This window comes from Pelophylax lessonae (genome assembly GCF_965119305.1).
Source record: "Pelophylax lessonae genome assembly, chromosome: 5".
NCBI lineage: Eukaryota > Metazoa > Chordata > Amphibia > Anura > Ranidae > Pelophylax > Pelophylax lessonae.
Window position 1 is genome coordinate 484,991,370 of NC_138772.1, and position 26,777 is coordinate 485,018,146.

General features: G+C 41.1%; 1 protein-coding gene across 2 annotated transcripts in view; it reads left to right on the forward strand.

Moving 5' to 3' along the window:
• VPS13B (vacuolar protein sorting 13 homolog B) overlaps positions 1–26,777 on the forward strand; it is a 1,502,642-nt gene that overhangs the window by 1,170,784 nt on the left and 305,081 nt on the right. For both annotated transcript variants that reach the window (XM_082257852.1, XM_082257851.1), the window contains exon 36: positions 19,815–20,216. In XM_082257852.1, the coding sequence (XP_082113978.1) occupies positions 19,815–20,216 (402 nt within the window). The remainder of the gene's footprint in view (positions 1–19,814; positions 20,217–26,777) is intronic.

Consider the following 26,777-nt stretch of genomic DNA (forward strand, 5'->3'; position numbering starts at 1 on the left):
ACATCTTTGAGAGCCTCAAAGCATTTGCTTAAGATATAGAGCAACCCACATTGTATGACAGTATATGCAAGAGGCATAAAACCTTTTGTTTATATAATAGCTATTCTAAATGACTTAAATTTCAGTGGCTTCTTACAACTATATTATATCTGAAAACAAAATTCTGATACTGAGTGAAAATATCCTACATAGAAATCAAAGATTATATTGCCCAGATGATGAAACTCTGCCACAGGTTTTGTGGGAAACTGAGTTATAGCGTACATTTACGTCGGATCAACAACAACACATCAAATTCTCCCTCAAATCGTCGATCTGTACAAAAATTCAAGGAACTAACTTTAAAATTTTGACAAGGTGGTACATTACTCCTCATATGTTACACAAATACTATCCTAATATGACTGGCCCTTGTTAGACTTGCCAGGAGAGCAGTGGAACGCTGCTCCACATATTTTGGTCCTGCTTTAAGCTGACACACTTTTGGGCAGAAGTCCGAAAAATTACTCAAGATTCCTGTAAACCCAGCCGCCTTCTTGCTACGCATTTCAACAATTCCCGCGGAAATGTATAAAAAAATCTATTGTATCACACCTATTAAACGCCGTCAAGTCTTGTATCCCTCTTCATTGGAAAAAAAACCACTACCACCCACTATTGCGAGTTGGCTTCACAAGGTAGAGGATATAAATAAGATGGAGGACTTGATACCAACAGCACAGCATAAACGTGCAAAAATATTTTAAGACCTGGGGGCTGTGGAACCTGTTTACACTTTCTGAAGAGGGAACAGCCATTTTCGGATCATAAACTCTCTGATAAGTCATATTATTGTCTGGCTACCTTTGTTCTCCTGAACCATTGCCATCTCAAACTTCTCCCGCCCCCTTTTTTTTTTTTTTCTTTCTCTCCTCTTCTCTTCTTTTTCTTCTACTTCTGTTCTCATAAAAAGGGAAAGGGCAGCCCCATACCTTATTTGGTAGTTACACTTTTTAAATTTTGTGACAAATAAAATAAAAGAAGAGAGCTATCTGACATACTCTTTACCGATACTTACCTGAGACTTGCATATCTCAGAAAATAGTTTTATTGCTGGATATGTTGTAAGTTATATGACTGAAGTTTTCAGTGTTTGCACTTTGCACATTATCGATGTAATGACTTGGTTTGGCCCTTTCTGGGATCCAATAAAAATTATGTTTGATAAACAAAAACATTTTCAGCAAGTACAGAAAATACATGTTGGCCTTGAAAGAAATGCCACGACCCTTGTCACTTCCTGTGAGCTGAATTAATAAATTAAGTTACGATTTTGGACCTTAAACATATTTGTTAGAGTGCAGGTTGTGTTAAGCTGAAGGATTGGATTAAGGGTTAAAGTATCTTTCCAGCCAAAACTACTCTTCAGGACTCTGTTAGAAGAGACTTCTTTTCACTCACTGTCATGGTAACAACAATTTAAGCAGAAAGGAAGTGAGGGAAAATCGACAACAGCAACACAGACAGAAATACTATATTTTTTTACTTAAGTAAAGGTAGCTTCTCAGCCTTTTGGCGAAGATCAAGTGTAATATTGGTTCTTATTAGTTTTCGGAGGCGATATTGCGGTGCCCTTAGATGGATGGGGGTGCTGTCTAGTATCCTTTCTGATGTAATTTGGTAAGAAATGGGATGGTGGTGGAAGGGTCTTTTTCCTCCTGGGTTGAATCTGGCCTTGTTTGCAAGGCTTGTCCCCAGTCCCTAAGCTGTCCAAATTCCGATGCTTTTCTGGTAGGGATGGAGAGGCACTGGTCTAGCCGAAGGCCAGGTTATGAGAGAAGCCCATTGTGTACGTGCCCCTGGTATGGCTTTGCCAGGGATGCCTTCATTCTCACAGATCGGGGAACTCATCTGGAGTTTTTTCGGCACTTTAGTTACTGCACCACTATACACTTTTTTCACACCTACCTCTAGGGTCAGGCCTTTTGGCTTGGACCAGAGGAAATTTTGATTCCTGACCAAAGAGCCTGCCACAGTATTGCACCATGGCACTTAAAGCACTTTTCCACTTCCCTTTCCCCACTTTTATTTGTGGGTTTGTATCTTTTGTTTGTTTGTCACTTGTACATGTGCATTTTACTCACAGTGATTGATAGGGCGTGGGTCCTCGTGCCTGTCTTGAAAGTCTTAGGAGGGGTGGATATGGCGTTCTGGCTTAGTCCGCCCTCTCTCATGGGGTCTCCCTACCTAGTAGTTGGGGTGGGCTGTTTCGGCAGTCCTCCCAGAGAATGGGGTCTGCCTAGTTTTTGCCAGGTGGATCAAGTGAGTACCTAAGTCCCTGTTAGGAGCCTTGCTCCCTGGGAGATCAAGGTCAGGGTCTTTCCTCTTCAGAGGAGGACCATTCGCACACCCTGTGCACTTTTTCGTGTCCTCACGTTTTGTGTGTGCACATTTTTTTTTTTTTGCACGTCTGTTAGTCTGAATAGGCATTTAAAAAGAAAAAGGTAGCAGTACAAACAGGGGGTTTCTAATCCCTCTCCAATCTTTTCAAAACAAAAAATACAAAAAAAGGCTAAATAATTATTTTTAATTTCACAGTTATGGGGAAGTTAAGGGTTTACATTAGGGTTGCGTTAGCTGGTAGAGTTCAGTAGGGGGTTTAAGTGTTGGGGGCTGCATAACAATTATGCTAACCACTCATATTATAGTTTCCTTATATCTGCCAACAACTTTTTAGTGCAAGGTCCCTACCTAACTGAATACAAATTGCTAAGGTTGTTTAGCTAGGGCCTTACAGTACTAATTTAGCTAAATCTCTAAGAGGTTTATAGAAATTGTATGAACAGAATGTAAAGTGTATAGGCAGCTTTTTTTTTTTTTGTTCAAGTGCTTGCAGAAATAAAAATTATGCATAAAAAGCCTCTTCTTAAGAGCCTGTGTCAATGGGCTTTTGTTCACTTTAAAGCGGTTTTAAACTGCGGATGTTGCAAAAAAAAACAACCTGCAAGGCAATGGCATAATGTGCTAGCGTGCATCGCCTACTAGCACATAATGAAATACTCACCTTGGAACCAAGCCCTGCTGTACTGTTAAGTCACCGCTGAGAGGGCTGACAAGTTCCCCGTCTTTCTTCGGGGTTCGCATGCTCTAGCTATGTGATTGGCCGAGGCGGCGATGGCGTCACTCCCGCACATGCACGCGGGACCCTCGGTTCCAGAAGCTCTGAAGTTCCAAAAAGGTATGCCTGGCCTTCAGAGTGCATGCACCAGTGATGTCACTGGCTGCATATCTCCAGTGCACATTTAGGAGATATTAATTTTACCTACAGTAAGCCTTATTATAGGCTTACCTGTAGGTAAAAATGACCAAGCAGGGTTTACAACCACTTTAACTGGGTTTTGTATTCCTAACAAATCTATAGGAATGCAAAACCGTTTTAAAGTGGTTGTAAACCTCAGTCATGAAATCTGAACAAAGATCTTTGGTATTTACTTGTCTCTCACCAAAGTTCTGCGTGTCAGTTTTCTCTGTTATCAGCATGTGTCGCTTCTGACAAGTTTTCCTGACACCAGAGATAACATGGTGACCAGGGAGGAAATCTCAGCACTCAGCTTTTCTATTCACAACATATTTCTGCATCGTTCCTTCGTTCCTGTGCTGTGTAAAGAGGGTTGTGTCCCTTTCCTCCAATCAACTCTCACACACTGTACAAGAGCTCTAACTGCAGCTCCCCACCCCTCCTCTGTGCTACTGACCGATGCAGAAGGATTATATCTAAATTCAGCACTATGAAGGGAATGTAGAAAAGAGAAGACTGCAGATAAACAAATACCTATGTAGGAGGATTTGTGGTGGTGTTTGCAATATGGCACTACCTCACTTTGACAATTGCGCAGACATGCGACAAATGTAACCAAACAAAATTCATGTCCTTTTTTTTCCCACAAATAGAGCTTTTTTTGGTAGTATTTGATCACCACTGTGTTTTTTTTTATTTTTGGTACTATAAACAAGAAAAGGCTGACAATTTTGAAAAAAAGCAATATTTTTTACTTTCTACTATAAAACATATCCAATAAAGAAAATGTAAAAAAATCGTATTTCTTAATAAATTTAGGCCAATGTGTATTCTGCTACGTGTTTTTGGTAAAAAAAAAAAATCCCGTTAAGCGTATATTGATTGGTTTGCGCAAACATTATGATGTCTACAAGCTTTGGGATTTACAGTATACTGGAATTTTTATTTATTTTTTAGCAATGGTGACGATCAGCAACTGTTAGTGGGACTGCAATTTTTCTGACATTCTGACACTAATGGACACTTTTGAACGTTTTTGGGAACCAGTGACGCCAGTGCAGTGATCAGTGCTAAAAATATGCACTATCAATGTACTAATGAACTAATGAAGATGTTAAACATCTAGGGCAATTATAGGGTTAAATGTGTGCCTAGCCAGTGTTTTGGTGTACTGTGTTAGGTGCTTTTACTAAGGCAAGTAATGGATTTTCTTTTTCTGATTTGCAGGGAAAGAAAATCCATTACTTTCCCACTGACAGGACAGGGCTCTGTCCTGTGTAAATTCATGACGATCGGTAGGTGCCGGCGCTAATTCATTGGCCAGCACCCGGTGATCGACATCTGCGTGCGCGCGCCCCCTACCTGGAAGTGCCAGATCATCTACCTAGTATGTGGCTGACATATATATATGTTATATACCTTGCTGACATATATATATATATATATATATATGTTATACAGTCGACAAGCAATTAATGCAGGTCAGGAGAAAGCCAGTTGTAGGTCAAAGGCACTTGTCTTTAAATTCTGAATGATTTCTAAATAGCAACTTTACCCTCTCACTCAACATTTTTGTCAACTTTAATGCTTATACTGCTTGTGTTAGTGAATTGATAGGAAAGTATATCATACTCCCTGATTTCCAAGCTTAGGAAAATTCTGTTATACTGCCCAGGAGTCTTTAGGGGGGAGGATGGTTTTTCTCCGCTAAGCACACCCTCCTGCTTGCATGCCTGACCTATGATCGGATGGATTCCAGGAAGTAAATGCTACATGAAGTATCTGCCCTTACTCAATATGGTCATGGCCAGAAATGGGTGGAGGTGTTTTTCAAAGTGATTTCTCAGCAAAATAAAGCATGGAGACATAAATGGATGGGTGAGTTTGCTTTAAATATTAAAAATGAATTAAATAGCGTATTTGGTTTGTGATACTCAGATGAAGTGTAGTTCCGCTTTAAGGCCTCTTGCACATGGTACTGATGTTTGAGCATCTGCTTCTTTGGGCGTAATTTCAGGCATTTCAGAAGAGGTGGGGGGAAGCAGGCGTGAAATAAGATACGATTTGAAATAGAGGGGAGGAAGTAGTAGACCACTTCTAATCACCAAAGGTAAGACATATCTTTAACCCATCTCAACCAGATCTTGTCAAATTTCTTGGGACAATTACGCCCCATGTAGGTAAGCTGATAAAGAGGAAGCACAGCATCATTCATTGATCTCCATGCTACCGCTATCGGAGGATCAGCTAGTTCCCACTTGGAAAGGATTGTTTTCCTATCATAGTAAGCTGTGTAAAATACAAACAGTTTTTGGTGTGTGGAGGCCTGCAAGTTATCAGTTATGCCCAGCAATAGGATTAAAGGGTCTAATATAATCCGTACCTTACCAAGTTTATGTCAGCGACCACCCTCCCCCAGAAGTCTTGAATATGGGCACAGGACCAGACCATATGAATAAAACTACTCACTTCTGTTTGGCATTTGGGGCAGTTGGCTTGTGATGTATTGTAGATGGTAGACAATCTCTGAGGAGTATAATGGACCCTGTGGAGAAATTTTTCTTGTACTAATTGATCTCGGGCCGAAACGATCAGAGGCAGGTATTGCTGGATGCCTTTATCCCAGTCCTCTCTGGTTAAAGAAGGGAGGTCCCTATGCCACTTCTGATATAGTTGGTCATTGTCTATGTCTGTAGAAACAACAAGGCTTAGATAAATGGAAGACAATGGTCTATCAATGTTACGAGCTGTGAGCAATTTTTTCACTGAGTGCGAGGTCAGGGCAACTGAACCAGGAAACTACATCTGGATTGCATGTCTTAGAACCTGAAGAACGTCCAGGAGGGTAATTGAAACTGGCGTTTCATCTCATCAAAGGATAAAAGATGACCCTCAGGCATAATTTGACGCAGAGTCCTGATGCCCCGTCCAGCCCACACCTGTGAATCTAGGACAATTAGGTGGGGTAAGTTGGGGTTACCCCATAGTGAAGTATGAGGTGAAGCAGTTTGGGGCTCGCTCAGAGCCCTAGTCACCTGTCTCCAACAAATAAAGTGGTCTTCATAGGGAGAGTTATGTAGAGTTGGACTGGGGACCCCTATAGACCAGATTGCTGAGTTTAGAATAAAACCCCAAGAGGGCCGCCTCTATACTGACCGGATTGGTTTAAAGTTCCTCAAACCACCACCGTACAGTTACCAAAACAGCGGCCCAATAATACTTCTTAAAATTAGGCAGAGTCAGGCCTCCCTTGGTCAGGGGTAGCTGTAAAGTAGTTTTTGCCAGCCTGGGGACTTTACCCGCCCAGATAAAAGACGCAATGGTCCTCTCAAGTCTCAGGAAAAATGCATTAGGCACCGTTACAAGGGTCTGTCTAAAAATATACAAACATTTGGGAAGATGGGACATCTTCGCCAAATTTACTCTCCCTACTAAAGTAAGAGGGAGGGACTTCCAAATACCACATTTGTGTATAAAGTGTTGTAACACAGGCTATAACTTGCCCTCCAAATATTTGGAAAGGTAATTTTGAATCTGGATTCCCAATTATTTAAATCGGTATACCCATTCCAGTGGAGTCTGCGAGTTTGGAGGGATCGCTGTAGGAATCAAAGGAAACAATATCGATTACCCACAATTTATTCTAATACCTAACCGAAAACATTTATAATCTCCAGTGCTGCAGCTAACGATTGCTGGGCATCCTGAAGATATAACAGGGTAACATCAGCATACAGCGACACTTTTTCCATTAGCTGTCAAATCTGTATACCCTGAATACTGGGTGATCTGATTATTATTGCTAGGGATTCAATTGCCAAGGCAAAGAGCCCCGGGGAGAGCAGACATCCCTGTCGCTTTCCTCGATGTAGTGGGAAAGACAGACAGAATGTTGTTTGTTCATACTCTAGCCCAGTGATTCTCAACTCCGGTCCTCAGGACCCACTAACAGGCCAGATTTTAAGCATCACCTTGGGGAGATGCAGACTAGAATACTGCAATCACTGAGCAGCAAAATATATCATCTGTGATGCATTTTAGTTATCTTGCAAACCTGGCCTGTTAGTGGGTCCTGAGGCCTGGAGTTGAGAACCACTGCTCTAGCTGTAGGAGCTAAGTACAATGCTTGCACCCATGAGATGAAATAGGGGCCAAAACCAAATTTACGCGACACCATCCATAAGTATTTAAGGTATATGTTTCCGCGCTATGGATCAAGTTGATATATGGCTGCTGCCCCCACCCTGACTAAGCACCAAAGTGGCATCTATGAAAGGGAGTATACAAGAAATGGTGGGTAATGGCGCTGCTCTTGGTGTCCCTAGGTATATATGTAAACAAGAATTATGCTAATTGGTATGTATATAATGAATTAATAAATATGTGTCACATTAAAAATATGTCGCCATAAAAAAATATACATATCACCATAAAAAATATATCACCATAAAAAAAAATCATCAAAACCATAGGCTATATGTGCAAAGTCGCAAAACAGTTAACCTGTGCAAATCATTAATGGTGCAAAATACGCCAAAAAAGTGCAAGTGCTAAAATTCCAAACTCGCTTAGTGAATACATATATTTAAAAATCATAAATTATTAGTGAAAAAAAGTTAATACGGTTGTTATGCACAATTTTGTGAATTTTTTTCACAACCGTATGAACTTTTTTTCACTAATATATATGTATTCACAAAGTGAGTTTGGAATTTTAGCACTTACACTTTTTTGGCATATTTTGCACCAGTAATGATTTGCACAGGTTAACTGTTTTGCGATTTTGCACATATAACCTATGGCTTTTTTTTTATGGTGACATATTTTATTTTTTATTTTTATGGTGACATATATTTATTAATTTATGATATACTTACCAATTAGCATAATACTTGTTCACATATATACCTAGGGACACCAAGAGCAGCCCCATTACCCACCTTTTCTTGTATACACCATCATTACTCAGTAGTAGTCAGTAGTCCCACTCCACCAAGTCGAAAGCCTTTTCCGCATCCAGCGAGGCCACCACCTTCGGAACCCCAGATCTCCCAGCGTGGGCAAATATGGTAGGCAACCGTTGCAAATTGATATCTGTCCCTTTGCCAGGCATGAAGCCAGTTTGATCTCTGTGGTTTGGGGAAAGTATCACTCTATTTAACCTCTCTATTTAACCAGGTCGCCAACACAACACACTGGTAAGTATCTTAGCGTTTACATTCAGGAGGGATATAGGGCAATACGAGGAGCATAGCTCTAAATCCTTACCCGGTTTTGGCACTACCACTATATTAGCTTCCTATATTAGGAAGATTGGAGGTCTCAAGAGATGTCGCCAACATATCTCGCAATTTCTCAGCAAGGGGGTCACTATAGCATTTTTAAAACTGTGAAAGGAGACCATCATTACCTGGTGTTTCTCTTGTCTGTAAGGAGCTCAACGCATCTTGGATTTCCTTCAAAATGATCAGAGCATCAAGCATCTGAGGAGCCTGATCTGAGAGAATCAGTAATTGTTATTTTAGATTCAAAGGCCTCTACCTTTACTTGGAGAGTGTGTAGCCGAGCTGTGTGATCTCTCAGGGTGTCTTCGTTACCTCCAATCCTATAATCTCCTTCCGTGAGGCGGCCCCGAACCTTATCCATATCTCTCCTCAATAGACCCACATCTATCTGAAGTGAGTCTATCTTAGCCGTGACAGCCAGTTATTGCCTGGAAATTTGCCTGTTCTGTCAGAGCAGGCTCAGGGTTCTCCGTCTAAGTCACCATGTTGCTGACCTCCGCCACGTGTGCAACTGTGACAGGTCAGAAAACAGGAGAAAAAAACTCCCCTTGTCAGCAGAGCTTCTCACTTATGCATACGCCCCGGTCGCCATCTTGGACACGCCCCACATTATGAAATACCTTAAAATGAAGCCCTCTAGCAGTGCACAGTCACTGCTGACAGGGCTTATGTATTCACCTGGTCTTCATTCCATGATTGCGGGGTCCAGCCATCTGCTTGGCCAAGCCGCAATAAAGTCACTCCTGCACATGCGCGTGGAAGCCCCGGGCACAGCACAGAGCTTTGAAGGAACGACCAAGGGTAAGCTGTTCCTTTAGAGTGCATGCACAGGTTACTTCATCGTGGCTTGGCCAATCAGATGTCGGCTGTCAGCATGAGGCGGAGAGGAGAAGAGAGCTGATGACTGGCTTCTGCAAAAGGGACATGTACACTGATTGTCAGGGCAGTCCCTACAGTGCCCACCAGTGCTGCCAATCTGTGCCCACCACTGCTGCCAATCAGTGCCCATCAAGGCTGTTAATCAGTGCCTCCTCATCAGTGTCACCTATCAGTGCTGTCTATCTGTGCTTGTCAGTGCCCATCAATACCCATCCGTGCAGCCTCATTAGCGCACATCAGTGAAGGAGAAAAATTGCCGGTTTACAAAATTTTATAACAAACACATTTTTTTGAATGAAAACTTTTTTTTTCCCCAACATTTTTTGTCTTTATTCCTTTATTTAGCAAAAAATAAAAACAAACTCAGTGGTGATTAAATACCATTCTATTTGTGTGAAAAAAATGATACAAATTTTGTTTGGGTACAGGATTGCATGACCGTGCAATTATCATTCAAAGTGTGACAACGCTGAAAGCTGAAAATAGGCCTGGTCAGGAAGGGGGTAAAAATGCCACGTAGGCAAGTAGTTAAGAGAAGTCCCCAGATCTGGTGAACAGAGATTGTTTCCCCTCAAGCACACAATTGAGAACGATCCATAATACTTTTTTTTTTGCTCTGTTATTGCAGCTTGTGGCCATATTAGTGCAGGCAGTACTTCTTGGACCTTAAAAGAAGGTGGTATATCCCAAACGCTTGTCCTTGTAACAATGTAATTGTTAGTGCAAATAAAAAATATCATTGTACACAACTGTTTTGTTGCAAGTGCACTAATATGGGTGCAATCACCTTTGCTCTCAGGAGAACATCATTAATTACCTTCTGCAAATATAGGCCAAGTTCCTGTGACCTAATAAATGTGTCTGTAGCTATGTAAAAATCGGACATCAGTGAATTGAATGGAATAAGTTCAGACACTATTAAAAGCTGTTATGTGAGTAATTGTTTTTAATCTTTCATATTGAATTCCCATCATCCTCTGCAAGACTGACAATAGGAGTGTAAGCAAAGCAGATAGAACAAGAGCTATTGGCAGAAAGTCATATCTGCAGTTCAGTAGCAAAAAATTTCTTCTATCAAGCAATGAGTTGGATGGATGTTTAGACAATATATAAAAGGGCAGGCAGAGTTCAAAAGTGTTAGTTGGCACAGTTGAAACTCCCTAGAGAAATAATTGTTGCCTCAGAAAATTGGTATATTGGCTTTCAGGATTAAATGATCATTTAGCTGTGATAGAACCAAAGACTTGAGGCAAAGCCCTTCATTATAACTACTGGCAGAAAGCGGCTATTGTAGACGCCTAAAGCAAGGTTTTTGCTTATTTTGAATGGCAGTATATCCAAAAGCCTATTTTGCTTCAGCATTATCCAACATACTCTCATTGATGTATGCTATATTTACCATTTTGACCTAACTTGAGATGTACATCTTTTTTTTATATCCCTTACCACACTTTTGAAGGGTCATGGCTGTATCAGATATCTGAGTAACTGGTTGGATTTGTACAGTCTAGAGCTGACCTGATTTCTTCTTCATTATTTCACCATTTACATTAAGATTCTTAGGAGCTCCTAACCTGCTCTGTATTGTTGTCTAATCCCATCTGGCGTGTAGACCTTTTTCTGATTGATGAGTCTTTGCCAAGTGTGAAAGGTGAAACGTATTTTTTGAGTAATCACAAAGTCTGGAAAAGTTAGTTTTGTAACACTAAGTGACTTTATTACTCCAGGGAACATTTTCTGCTAACATTTGTTTCTTATGTCTTTTCTTAACTTCATCTGCTTTTGCGATCTTTTCCTTTCATTTATTTTGAGGTGTAATTGAAACTACCAAACTCAACCAGGTCATGAATATTGATAAATGCAACATATTAAAAAAACTTAATTTAATCGAAAATTATTTATGATTATGAGCAACCATACAAACCATGCAACCAATCCAAAATATGATGAGGCCATGTAGACACGGGGTTTCCCATTAACAGATGCAATCATAGTAAGCTTTAAAGTCTGTATAGCACATCCCTTCACATCATTAAGCCTACAGCACTGCATTTTTTTTTAAATATCAGTTAAGGATAAGACAGAGCTTTTTGCGTATCATTTTTAACCACTTCCATACAGAGCAGTTTGACACCCTTCCTGCCCAGACCAATTTTCAGCTTTCAGCACTCTCACACTTTGAATGACAATTGCTCAGTCATGCTACACTGTAACCAAACAAAATTTTTATCATTTTTTTCACACAAATAGAGCTTTCTTTTGGTGGTATTTGATCACAACTGGGGTTTTTTTTTTTCGTGATATATGCAAAAAAAGAGCAAAAATTTTGAAAAAAAAACACTTTTTTTTAGTTTCAATTATAAAATTTTGCAAAAAATAAATTTTTCTTCATACATTTGGGCCAAAATGTATACTGCTACATGTCTTTGGTAAAATGAACCCAAATTAGTGTATATTATTTAGTCTGTGTGAAAGTTATTGAGTCTAGAAGCTATGGTACCAATTACTGAAAATTGATCACACCAGATGTACTGACTGCCTATCTCCTTTCTTGAGGCCCTGAAATGTCAGGACAGTACAAATACCACCCAAATGACCCCTTTTTGTAAAGTAGACAGTCCAAGGTATTTAGTAAGAGGCATGGTGGGTTTTTTGAAGTTGTAATTTTTTCCCACAATTCTTGGGAAAATGAAGAAAAAATTTTTTTTTTCTTTTTTTTCCCACAAAGGTGTCAATTTATAAGCTATTTCTAACACATAGCATGTACACAGCAAAAATTACACCCAAAAATACATTCTGCTACTCCTTCCGAGTATGGCGATACCACATGTGTGAGACTTTTACACAGCCTGGCCACAAAAAGAGACTCCACGTCCAAGAAGCGCCTTCAGGCGTTCTAGGAGCATAAATACACATAAAACTTTCTTACTACCTATCACACTTTTCCAGGCCCTAGAGCACCAATACAATGGAAACACCCACAAAATGACCCCATTTTGGAAAGAAAACACTCCAACGTATATTCTATGAGGCATTATGGGTCGTTTGAACATGTCATTTTTTTCCACAAGTTTTTGGAAAATGTGGGAAACAAATGAAAACCTTTTTTTTTTTACACAAAGTTGTCAATTTATAGGATATTTCTAACACATAGCATGTAAATAGCAAAAATTACACCCCAAAATACATTCTGCTACTCCTCCTGAGTATGGCGATACCACATGTGTGAGACTTTTACACAGCCTGGCCACATAAAGAGACTCCACATTCAACTAGCACCTTCAGGCGTTCTAGGAGCATAAATTACACACATCATTTTCGGACTACCTATCACACTTCTGAAGGCCCTAGAGCACCAAGACAATGGAAACACCCACAAAATGACCCCATTTTGGAAAGTAAACACTCCAACGTATATTCTATGAGGCATTATGGGTCTTTTGAACGCGTCATTTTTTTCCACAAGTTTTTGGAAAATGTGGGAAAAAAATGAAAACCTTTTTTTTTACACAAAGTTGTCAATTTATAGGATATTTCTAACACATAGCATGTAAATAGCAAAAATTACACCCCAAAATACATTCTGCTACTCCTCCTGAGTATGGCGATACCACATGTGTGAGACTTTTACACAGCCTGGCCACATAAAGAGACTCCACATTCAACTAGCACCTTCAGGCGTTCTAGGAGCATAAATTACACACATCATTTTCGGACTACCTATCACACTTCTGAAGGCCCTAGAGCACCAACACAATGGAAACACCCACAAAATGACCCCATTTTGGAAAGCAAACACTCCAACGTATATTCTATGAGGCATTATGGGTCTTTTGAACGCGTCATTTTTTTCCAAAAGTTTTTGGAAAATGTGGGAAAAAAATGAAAACCTTTTTTTTTTTACACAAAGTTGTCAATTTATAGGATATTTCTAACACATAGCATGTAAATAGCAAAAATTACACCCCAAAATACATTCTGCTACTCCTCCTGAGTATGGCGATACCACATGTGTGAGACTTTTACACAGCCTGGCCACATAAAGAGACTCCACATTCAACTAGCACCTTCAGGCGTTCTAGGAGCATAAATTACACACATCATTTTCGGACTACCTATCACACTTCTGAAGGCCCTAGAGCACCAAGACAATGGAAACACCCACAAAATGACCCCATTTTGGAAAGCAAACACTCCAACGTATATTCTATGAGGCATTATGGGTCTTTTGAACGCGTCATTTTTTTCCAAAAGTTTTTGGAAAATGTGGGAAAAAAATTAAAACCTTTTTTTTTTACACAAAGTTGTCAATTTATAGGATATTTCTAACACATAGCATGTAAATAGCAAAAATTACACCCCAAAATACATTCTGCTACTCCTCCTGAGTATGGCGATACCACATGTGTGAGACTTTTACACAGCCTGGCCACATAAAGAGACTCCACATTCAAGAAGCAGCTTCAGGCGTTCTAGGAGCATAAATTACACACAACATTTTCGGACTACCTATCACACTTCTAAAGGCCCTAGAGCACCAAGACAATGCAAACACCCACAAAATGACCCCATTTTGGAAAGCAAACACTCCAACGTATATTTTATGAGGCATTATGGGTCTTTTGAACGTGTCATTTTTTTCCACAAGTTTTTGGAAAATGTGGGAAAAAAATTAAAACCTTTCTTTTTTTACACAAAGTTGTCGATTTATTGAATATTCCTAACACATAGCATGTATACAGCAAAAATGACACCCCAAAATACATTCTGCCACTCCTCCTGAGTATGGCGATACCACATGTGTGAGACTTTTTCACAGCCTAGCCATATAGAGGGACCCAACATCCAAGGAGCCCCATCATGCATCCTAGCCACTTGCCTAGGCCTATTTTTGACATTTGGTGTTTACAAGCTAAAATCAGTTGTTTTTACTAGAAAACTACTTAGAACCCCCAAACATTATATATTTTTTTTAGCAGAGACCCTAGAGAATAAAATAGAGATTATTGCAATATTTTTTATCACACCGTATTTGCGCAGCGGTCTTCCAAACGCAATTTTTTTTAAAAAAAATCACTTTTTTTAATTAAAAAATAAGAAACCAGTAAAAATAGCCCAATTTTTTTCCATAATGTGAAAGATAATGTTATGCCGAGTAAATAGATACCCAACATGTCATGCTTCAAAATTGCGCACGCTCACGGAATGGCGACAAACTTTGGTACTTAAATATCCCCATAGGCGACATTTTAAAAATTTCTACAGGTTGCCATCTTTGAGTTACAGAGGAGGTCTAGGGCTCAAATTATTGCTCTTGCTCTAACGATCGCGGCGATACCTCACATGTGTGGTTTGAACACCGTTTACATATGTGGGCGGGGTTTCCGTATGCTTCCGCTTCTGCGCGCGAGCTAACGGGGACAGGGTGCTTTAATTTTTTTTTTTTTTTTTTTACTATTTATTTTATTTATTATTTTTTATTTTTACACCGTTTAAAAAAAAAAAAAAATTGATCATTTTTATTTCTATTACAAGGAATGTAAACATTTCTTGTAATAGAAATAGGCACGACAGGACCTCTTTTTTGTAAGATCTGGGGTCAAAAAGTCCTCAGATCTCACAAGTACACTAAAAGATAGAAAAAAAAAAATAAAATAAAATAAAATGAAAAAAAAAAAAGGGACCTTTAAGCTGGTTGCTAGGCAACAACATTTGCCGTAGCTCCGGTCCTCCAAGACCATAGAGTTGAGTGAGGGCAAGCTTGCCCTCACTCAACATCCTGTCCATGAGGATCCGGGACCGGATCGTTTTCCCCGCTGCCGGTGGGTCCGGTAAGCGGGGAAAAGGACCGGGACGCGGCGGGAGGGGGGGGGGTCACCTCTTCCGCCATCCCGGAAGGGTGATCCCACGGCGAATCCGCCGCTGGGACCACCCTTATCGGAAAGCCAACTGTCCACCATTTAAAAAAATACCAGGGTTATGGCAGCTATCTGCTGCCATAACACCGGTTTTTAGTTTTAAACCGAGAACGTATATATACATTGGCCGGTTGGCAAGTGGCTAGGGACATAAATCACACACATAAATTCCTGACAACCTATCACATTGTTGAAGGCCCCTAACACATAGCATAATACATACAAAATACATTCTGCTGAGCAAAGGATAAACAAAAAAATACCTGTGGTTTTAGCAGTGCAGTGGTTCAGGCAGCAGGCAGGAACGTAGACAGCGACAGTGAAAGGATTGTCCAGGCAGTAGGCAGGAATAGTGTCCATAGTCAGTACAGGCAGCAGGCACAGATATTGTCAGCACAGCCAAAGCATTGGTCCAGGTAGCAGGCAGGTCAGCAGCAGAAAAAGGATTGTCCATGCAGCAGGCAGGAATACTGTCCATAATTAGTACAGGCAGCAGGCAGAGATATGGTCAGTACAGCCCAATTATTGGTCCAGGTAACAGGCACATGTTCCATAAAAAGTCCTGGGTCAGTGCAGGCAGGGATATGATCAGCACAGCCAAAGTATTGGTCCAGGCAGCAGGCAGGACCATGAAGCTTAGGGCCTCGGTCGGGAAAGAATGGGGACAGGGGTAGAGGCTTCTCCCACCCAAATCTCTTTGAAGCCTCCGGACTCCAGACCCTGTTCTGAGTTTACAAACCCAGAGAAATCCAAAAACTGGTTTTCTCATATCAGAACACTATATTCTGAAGCCCCTCACAAAAGTGAGACCCCTGTGTCATTTTGAATCCCACTACTACAGTAGCAGGGCGAAGGATCAGTTTAAGTGGCAGGCAAAAAACATGGTCGTAACAGGCCGAGGTCAGTGCAGGTAAAAGGCAGAAATAGACGGTAGGCTAAGGCAAAATCCATAAACAATCCAGGGTCAGTTCACTTGAAAGGCAGAAACATGGCGGATAAACAATGCAGACGGCAGGCAGAGGCATCGTCGATAAACAGTCCAGGGTCAGTTCACTTGAAAGGCAGAAACATGGCGGATAAACAATGCAGACGGCAGGCAGAGACATAGTCGATATACAGGCCAGGGTCGGTTCACAAGGAAGGCAGTAATATGGTTGGTTGAGGCAGCAGGAAAATATTCAGCAGTGAAATATGGGCTAAAAGTTTAGGGCAATGTGATATATTTTGAAGCATTCTCCAATGCAAAGGCCAGGTTGGGAGGGACAATCGGGACAATGGAAACTGTGGAAACTGGTGTCTTTCCTAATTCCTCTTTTGCCACACACCCGACACCTTTTTTGGCGTCTTCTTCCGGTTTGTGATGGTGGGATACGGAAAGGGAAATGGCGCTCATGAAGTCTGCTGACACAATCCGAACGAATGATTTCTGGGGGGGATCCTTGCTGGTAAATCAGGGCAGTGGCAATGTCTTCAATAAACTGGAGGAAGGGGATTGGTGTTGTTGTGGACTTTTTATAGGTGACAAAGGCATTGTACATGGCCAAATGGAAAAAGTACATTGCAAGCTTTTTGTACCAAAAGACGGTCTTTCGTGTCGGGAGATAGGGCTGCAGCATTTGATCGTTTAAATCCACCCCCCCCCCATGTACTTATTGTACTCGTGGATGCAAGCAGGCTTTTGAACGGAACCGCGTCGTCTTCGAATTTCCACTGAGCTGTCATCGTGGATGGTGGACATGAGGTAAACGTCCTTACTGTCCCTCCACTTCAAAGCCATTACCTCCTCGTTCCTAAGGCTTGCGGATTCCCCAATTCGTAATTGAGTGGTGATAAGACTCTGCGGGAAGCCCTTCCGATTTTTTCTTACTGTACCGCATGCCAGGGTTTTCTTCAGGTACAGGTGGCGGAAAAGGGGCAAACTGGTGTAATAGTTGTCCATATAAATATGGTACCCCTTTTGCAGCAATGGGAAGGCTAGGTCCCAGACAATCTTCCCACTTACTCCCATGTACGTTGGGCACTCAGGGGGCTGGAGCTCAGAGTCTCTGCCTTCGTACACGCGAAAGGCGTACACATATCCCGTTTTACTTTCGCAGAGCTTGTTTAGTTTTAAGCCGTACCTAGCCCTCTTGCTGGGAATATACTGCTTAAATGCCAGCCGGCCTGTGAAGTGGACCAGTGATTCGTCCACAGCGATCTTTTGGTCAGGGACATAGACTTCGGGGAACCGTCTAGAAAAGTAATCAATTAGGGGGCGAATTTTGTAGAGTTTATCGTAATTGGGATCATCTCGGGGAGGGCACTGGGAATTATCGTTGAAATGCAGGAAGCGCATTATAGCATCATAGCGGGACCTGGGCATGACTGAAGAATAAATTGGCATGTGGTGGATGGGTTGGGTGGACCAATAAGAGTGCAGCTCATTTTTTTTTGTAACCCCCATATTGATTGTAAGGCCCAAAAACACTTTGAACTCTTCCGTTGTTAGGGGTCTCCATTCAAAAGGACGGGAATGATATGAGGTGGGATTGTTCAAGATAAACTGTTGGGCAAAAAGATTGGTTTGGTCCACGATGTTTTGAAGGAACTCCAAAGGGAAAAATAAATTTAAAAAATCAATCAGAATAAAATTTTCGGTGTTGACCTGCAAACCTGGCTGTGCTGTGAAGGGGGGGATTGTAGCTGACCCAGAGCTAGAAGGCAGCCACAATGGGTTTGCCAAGGCATCCGGAAGCTGCATTTGGGCTCTTCTTCTTTGGGGCTGGTGTGAAATCCCAGTACTTGTACTGGGCATTTCCTCCTGGGGTCCAGCGCCGTTGGCGTTTGCCGATTGGCCATTGGCGCTGCTGGTGTCTGCCTGATTTTCAGTGCGGCGTCTTTTAGGCCGAACTTCTTCCTCCTCCGATTCAGTGCCGGATGTAAAGCCTTCAAAGGGCTCAAATTCTGAACCGGATTCAGAAATTGTTTCAGCGTCGGAAGGTGAGAGCTCCCCGCTGCCGTCACTCATCATGGATATCATTTCACAGGCCTCTTCGGCAGAGAAAACCCTTTTGGACTGTGACATGGTGGCTGTATGAAGGGTGACAGGTAATCGGGTACTTTGCTGGGCAGGTGACAGGCAGGTGATAGGTACTGATGGGTACTGATGAGTAGTACTGATTCTGATAGGTGTTACTGATGGGTACTGATCAGTACTGATACTGATAGGTACTGATGAGTACTGATGGGTACTGATAGGTACTGATGAGTACTGATGGGTACTGATGGGTACTGATGAGCAGGCGGCAAGTAATCAGGTACTTCAGGCGTCAGGTACTCTGATGAGCAGTTGGAAGGTACTCGGGTACTCTGATGAGCAGTTGGAAGGTACTCGGGTACTCTGATGGGTAGGTGGAAGGTACTCGGGTATGCTGATGGGTAGGTGACAGGTACTCAGGTACCCTGATGGGTAGGTGACAGGTACTCGGGTACCCTGATGGGCAGGGAAAAGGTACTCGGGTACGCTGATGGGCAGTTGACAGGTACTCAGATGGGCAGGTGACAGGTACTCAGATGGGCAGGTGACAGGTACTCAGATGGGCAGGTGACAGGTCCTCTTTATTTGATGGGGGCAATCAGGGCACAGTAATGGTACAGTACTCTCACTGGTAACTCACTGTTAGCTGATCTCCTCACACTGGATCGGTGTGTGAGGAGAAGAGCCTGGTAACAGTGAGTTACCCTCATCTTTGTTGACATTTGTGACCGGCTGTGATTGGACACAGCCGGTCACGTGGTAAAGAGCCAATTTCATTGGCTCTTTACCAAGATCGGGGATTGGCTCTGTCCAAGGGACGAGCCTCGTCCCCGATCGCTGCTCTGCGCGCCTCCGGGGGCGCGCATTGCAGAGAGAACGAGCGGCTCGTGCTTGAGCCGCTCATGTGATCGGCTGTGATTGACACAGCCGATCACGTGGTAAACAGCCAATTTCTATTGGCTGTTTACCTCGATCAGGGATGGGCTATGTCCGAGGGACGAGCCTCATCCCTGATCGCGCCGCTGCGCGCCGCCGGGAGCGCGCACTGGAGGCTAGAACGGGCCGACGTCATATGACGGCGGCCCGGATCTAGACAACCACTTTGCCGACGTCATTTAACATGACGCGGTATGGAAGTGGTTAAATAAAGTAATATACGTATGACAATGACAGCCAACTTTTCATCTTGTCATCTTTTGCTTTGGTTCAAAATTTTGAGGCAAAAATTGGGGACACAATCTATCCTATATATGTCCACTAATTTGACCCACAGTGGACTCTTCCAAATCATACCCCTTTATTTGATGAAGAAAAAATACTGCATAACAAAGTCTGCACTCTCTGTTGAATAGAATGTAAAACAGATCAAAGTAGAAATTATATTACTAAGATTGCATAGAGCACTAATAACGTGAACTGTGTTTGTCTTATCTCAACAGTTGATGTCAATGTTGATGTATCAAGACCGCTAAAAGTGAATTTCAGTTTTGTCAAGTTGGACCAGGTGAACAATTTCCTGGAAAGGATCATGAAGACTGGGACATGCCTTCTGCCTGAGACCTCATTGTCATCTGATGAACTCCTGCCTAGCGATGAGACTTTTAAAGCATTAGCCTGTAAAAAGGATCCTGGTACTCTGACTCAAGAAACCACAAAATCGCATCCACCACCCGAAGAAGGAATGTGGAGATTTGCGTCTTTCTTCCAGAAGATCACTTTACAAACTACACAAGTGTTTTTTTCCTTTGAGACAATGCCACACCCAAAGAGTCCCTGCATTCTGGCATCTTTTTCAGATCTTCAGGGATGCCTTAGCATTCAGACAGGAAGCAAAGTACCGGGTAAGTACAAGTTTTTCAAATATTCATTTTTTTTAATGTTTTTTTGATTACGCAAGGATTTCTTCTAAGGCTGTCCAGATATTTGCAGCATGTGACACCATTTGAATCTTTGCAATTGTTAGGCGGTATATGAGTTGGTGAGCATATATATCTGTATACGTAAATGTGGTGGTAGGCCATTTTGGGAATCAACATTTGATTATTTCCTTTTCTTTAGAAAAGTAGTAATTTATTAACGAGCCGAGAGGAGGTATTGTGAACACTTTATTTTCTCTAGGGTAAGTCTATGGCTAACAGGAAAGAACACCTCTCGCAATCACGAAGACCTGATTATAATGGCCACCTTAAAAGCCAGTTTTACCCAAAATTTATATTTTAGTTTTGCACAGTTGCAAGCACATGCTGTCATCTTTCATCTCTTGGAGGACTATATCCCCATCAAATTACCTATTAGACACCAACTGCCACAGCCTGTGTAACACAGATAATGTTTTCACACTCTCTCAGTGCATTCATAATAATGTAGGATAAACAAGTATATATTACATTCAGCTGCAAGAATGTGATTTGCTCATTATAGCCTTATGAAAAGGGGAATTGGCATAATACATTGCTGAGAGGGAAGTTTCACTTTTGGTACCTCAATGAAATATAAGAGGGCTGTAAATAAATCAGCCAGTTGGTGAAATATACTGTATTCCCTTTTAAATAACAAGCTTCAGACCCGGTTCACACTTCTGCGAGTGCCGGGTTCGCATGTAATGTCGGAGCGCACTGCTCCGACATTACATGCGATCAGCTGTGCGGTGCGAGTTTAGCCATACAGTTTGTATGGCTAAATTCGCATCGCACCCGGTGCAAACACGCACAGGAGGCATTTTTGCAGCCGCATCAGGATCGGATCGCACAGCGGTTCACACTTGTGCGATCCCATCCTGTGCGAACTGCACGATCGCACTGCGATATGCGATCAAACTGGGGGTGTCGTTAAGATTTCATTGACACCCCCAGCGTATCGCATATGGCAGTGTGAACTGCCGGGGGTGCGTGTGCGATGCGGGAAAAGGCTGCGAATTCGCAGTCTTCCCGCATCGCATATATGTGAACCGAGCCTAAAGCCCAACTGAACCCTCTTAATTTATTACTGTAATTCATTCTGGCTGTATATACACAAATAAATATGCTTTTTTAACCAGGTAAGTGCTGCAGCAAGGATTAAAAACCTCTGTGCTGCCAACACATAGGAGAGTCAGCCCACTGCTCTTACAAACTCTACTGCAGTCCAACATGCCCCACTAAACACTGCTCTAATCAACATAACTCTGACTTCCTCAGCAGAGCTGATGATTAGAGCAGAGATAAGGGGGGAAAGTGTCGGAGAGCGGAATTGTGCTTCTGTGGCAGAGCGACAGTCTGACCCTACTAGTGTTGCCAGCGCAGGGCTTTTTTTTTGCACTTAGCAAAAACAAGTAAAAAAAAAAGAGGCATATTTTGTTACTGTATATGCAGCCTGGCTGCATTACAGTAATACATTTGGAGGGCTTTTTTAAAAACTCCAATCTTTGCTAAAAAGGATTTTACAGTGCGGAACGCTTGACATCTTTACATCCAATGCAGTAAGCCTGCCGAAGCATTTTCCTTACCCCATAGGCTAAATGGCAATAATTATTTGCTATCCAGTGAAAGGAGGGGGTACTATATAGTAATTTTTATCACTGACTGGGGGTTTTTCAGTCTTAAAGTGTCAATTAACACTTTACTGAGCTCTTCCTTTCTGAGATCTTTTATTTAGTTTTAATTATAAGTTCCAAGAGAGGCCAGCACTAAATATTAAATGTTCTCAGCAGATGTGAACATATTTGCAGTCAGCAACATTTGGAAATCTCCACTCTTTGACAAAACTGTCCTTAGTAAGTAGACTATGTTCTTTGTCCACACAGGACATCTGTGCAGGTACAACTCCGAATAAAGGTGTACGGGCATAAAAATGCAGTTTGCAAAGGAGTATGAGGCCCAGGCTGCAACACCTTTTTATCCATCGTCCTGCGAGCGCTGTCACTTGCTTATTACTTATTTTGTACACTCAATACTTTGAATTGGAGAGCTCCAGTGATGGTGTGAAAGACTCATTGAAATTAATAAGCATGCAGCCAAACAGAACTAGTGGTATAGCGAGAAACCATTGTTAAAATACATTATTGGCTCATCTTTTTGTTTGCAACCAGGCTCAAAGCTCTGTTGTATGTGCAGGGATATCTCTGCATAACAAGCCAATATTTTAGGTTTATTGAGTGCTGTTTTAATTCTCATCTTATCTTTTAGTAATACAGTACAAAATACAGCAATCTATTGCTACCAGTCAAATTTAACTTCCGCAGATCACCAAAAGTTCTTTTTTTTTTTTCTGGGGGTTATCTCACTTGGCACTTTGCTTAAAAAAATAAGCCTTTTTTGTGTCTTTTGTCATATTAACTTAGCTGTCTAATTATAAAGTGGTCCAGATTTATTGTAAAGCAGAGGAATGCAATTCAAAACAGACAGACCAAATATCCTCTTTCTGGGGCCTGATGAACGTGGCCGCACAGTTCTATTGTCACAATTGGACTTGAAAGTGACAAAAAATCAGTGCTTTTTATTAGCGCTTGATGTTATTGTGGCTTGTGTTCGTGTTTTTGAATTCATAGGTCTACAGTGCCTTGAAAAAGTATTCATACCCCTTGAAATTTTCCACATTTTGTCATGTTACAACCAAAAACTTAAATGTAATTTATTGTGATTTGATGTTATAGACCAACACAAAGTGGCACATAATTGTGAAGTGGAAAGAAAAATGATAAATGGTTTTCAATTTTTTTTACAAATATCTAAAAAGTGTGGCGTGCATTTGTATTCAGCTCCCTTTACTCTGATACCCCTAACTAAAATCTAGTGGAACCAATTGCCTTCAGAAGTCACCTAATTAGTAAATGGAGTCCACATGTGGGTAATTTATTCTCAGTATAAATACAGCTTTTCTGTTAAGCCCTCAGAGGTTTGTTGGAGAACTTTAGTGAACAAGCTGCATCGTGAAGGCCAAGGAACACACCAGACAGTTTAGGGATAAAGTTGTGGAGAAGTTTAAAGCAGGATTAGGTTATAAAAAAATATCCCAATCTTTGTACATGTCAAGGAGCACTGTTCAATCCATCATCCGAAAATGGAAAGATTTGTGGCACAATTGCAAACCTACCAAGACTTGGCCGTCCACCTAAACTGACAGGCATTAATCAGGGAAGCAGCCAAGAGGCCCATAGTAACTCTGGAGGAGCTGCAGAGATCTACAGCTTAGGTGGGAGAATCTGTCCACAGGACAACTATTAGTCATGCACTCCACAAATCTGTCCTTTTTGGAAGAGTGGCAAGAAGAAAGCCATTATTGAAAGAAAGCCAAAAGAAGTCCAGTTTGCGAGAAGCCATGTGGGGGACAAAGCAAACATGATGAAGAAGGTGCTCTTGTCAGATGAGACCAAAATTGAACTTTATGGCCTAAAAGGAAAACTCTATGTGTGGCAGAAAACACTACATATCACCCTGAACACACCATCCCCACCGTGAAACATAGTGGTGGCAGCATCATGTTGTGGGGATGCTTTTCTTCAGCAGGGACAGGGAAGCTATTTAGAGTTGATGGGAAGATCGACTGAGCCAAATACAGGGCAATCTTAAAAGAAAACCTGTTAGAGTCTGCAAAAGACATAAGACTTGAGCAGAGGTTCACTTTTCAGCAGAACAATGACCCTAAACATACAGCTAGAGCTACAATAGAATGGTTTACATGAAAGCATATTGATGAGCTAGAATGGCCCAGTCAAAGCCCCAACCTAAATCCAATTGTGATCCTGTGGCAGTACTTGAAAATTGCTGTTCACAGGCACTCTCCATCCAATCTACAAAGCTTGAGCCATTTTGCAAAGAAGAATGCTTAAAATCTATCAGAAATGCATAAACTGCCAAATACTACTGGTGCCCAGGGACAAAGCAAAAGAAACAGGACTATGGGAGGGATTTTCAAGGCACCTATAAAAACAAATAGTATCGTAAAATATAAAAAGATTATTGTATAATCAGTTAAAAGTTAATATTTGGATAAAAATACATGCAAACAACAAATGCATTATTTGTATAAAGAGCAAGCATAGAGAGATCCCCATCCATCACGAAAGCATTGAAACCCAAGAGGGACCCCTACGTGTTTCAACTGAGCCTTCTTCAGGGGATAGAGTGTATAGAGTAGAAAACAACCAATGAATAAAGTAGAAACATACAGTAAGTGTATACATTTACAACATATCTATACAACGGTAACTCATGATATGTCGGTTGAAAACCAAACATATGCAGACACCACCAGGACGTTTCCAGATGACCCTATAGCCAGGAAGTAGTTCAGGGGACAATGGCCTTATATCACAAAAAACTGGCCCCCCCAATACACAAAATCATTTAAAAAAAATGATCATGAGTGACCAAGGTTGGAATGAAGCCAAAGCAAGCTTCCAAAACAGGTGAATAATTGTTGTTTCCATGTATTTTTATCCAAATATTAGCTTTTAATTGATTATACAATCAGCTTTTTGTATTTTACGATAGTATTGCTTTTTATTGGTGCCTTGAAAATCCCTCACATAGTTCAGTTTCTTTTGCAAAGAAGAATGGGCAAAAAATGTCACTCTCTAGATGTGCAAAGCTTGTAGAGACATTCCCAAAAAGATTTGCAGCTTTAATTGCAGCAAAAGGTAGTTCTATAAAGTATTGATTCAGGGGGGCTGAATACAAATGCACGCCACACTTTTCAGATACTTTTTGTTAAAAAATGTTGAATACCATTTATCATTTTCCTTCTACTTCACAATTATGTGCCACTTTGTGTTGATCTTCCACAAAAAATCCCAATGAAATACATTATACCTATTTTGTGTAAGATCTCTCAGGATCTAGATGTGTATAGGTACATACTACTACAATGATCGGGGTGTATGCACATTTACACAGAACCTAGGCAACAACATTTACGTTTTTGGTTGTGACTTGACAAAATGTGGAAAATGTCAAGGGGTATGAATACTTTTTAATGGCACAGTATCTGTGTTTTTGTTCTTTTTTGCGTGCACTAGTTTACTAAAATAACTTTTTATTATCATGAGCAGAAATATGATCTTGCATCTCAAAGCATAAACTGTAATCAACGTTGCTATCTGATTGCGGCATCTATAAACATTCGCATTTTGTGTTGTTTATAGGGATTGTATTTATTGCCATTTGGGGTAACTTTTTTTTAAAGATTTAATGACGCTATTCCAATCTGAAATATTTACAAAATTAAATTAATTGCTCTTATAGCATCAAGATCACATATCTCATCATAAAACATTTTCTTCATTTATTTTCACCGACTCTAAAAAGGCCTGCCATTTGTAAACTAATATTAATAGGTTTAGGACTTCAGTTTACAGTTTTGGAATTGGGTTTAAATACAAGTTTGCCCTCTAGCAAGTCAGTTTGTATATACTTTCATGTTTGTAGGGTTCCAAATACAGCTTTCAAGAAGAACTTTAGGAATTTTTTTTTTATCTTTAAAAAAAAAAAAAAATATGGAACATACTCTGCACTGTAAAAGATGTGATGCTTAGCTGAGTGTTGCAGTTTTACAGCGCCACTAGGAAAAAATTATGAATAGAGAGCAGTGTGCTTTCTGAAACTCTATATGAGTTATTGTTATTATGTTCCATGCAGTAAGGCTCTGTAAAATGCTCATGGTATTTAGGATGTTAACTTATTCCAGCAAGCTGCTTAGGTGAATGGTTTTGGCGCCATTTCTGCATTTGATGGTGTGCCATAAGGCCTACTGCGCAAGCCAGACTTGACCTTGCTGGCGGCACTAGCAGTTTCCACTCAGAACAGCCTCTGTGAGGGACTAGAGAGAAATATTACGGGCTTAAAGACCAGTCTGTCAGTGCCAGCTGCACCTAAACATTTTTATAATAGTATGTCCTTATAAAGGAGAATACAAGCTTAAACTTGACATAGCAACAGAACAGATACAGGAAATGTTTTGTAACTGAGAAGTACTCACAGCAGGCCAAACCTAGGTGATTTATTTTCCCTTTTTTTACTTCACAAAGTCTGGCAGGCCTCTGTACATTTCAGTGCATTTTGCAAATGCTTTATAAGTGAAAATGCAACATGAAAGGCTTGGGGAGTGCTTTGGGGCGGCATTCTTGATTTAGCCATAAAGACATTTTCAGACCGGTTCAGAACATTGCTCTTATTCCCACGCTTACCTTAGCCAGGGTCGAGATGCTTGAAATAAGTTCATGGTCACTGCAAAGATTACTTTCTCATTATACTTCATTTTAATTTCAAGTATGGAGGAGTCTGCATCACACACACACTCCCATTCTGAACTAAGTTGTGTGTCTGATAATAATTCCTGAAGTCAGACCTTTCCCTCTACTGCTAGACACTGGGAAACATAATGCTGATTGCTGATATCCCTGACTTGTCTCTTCCTGGAGACCTTGT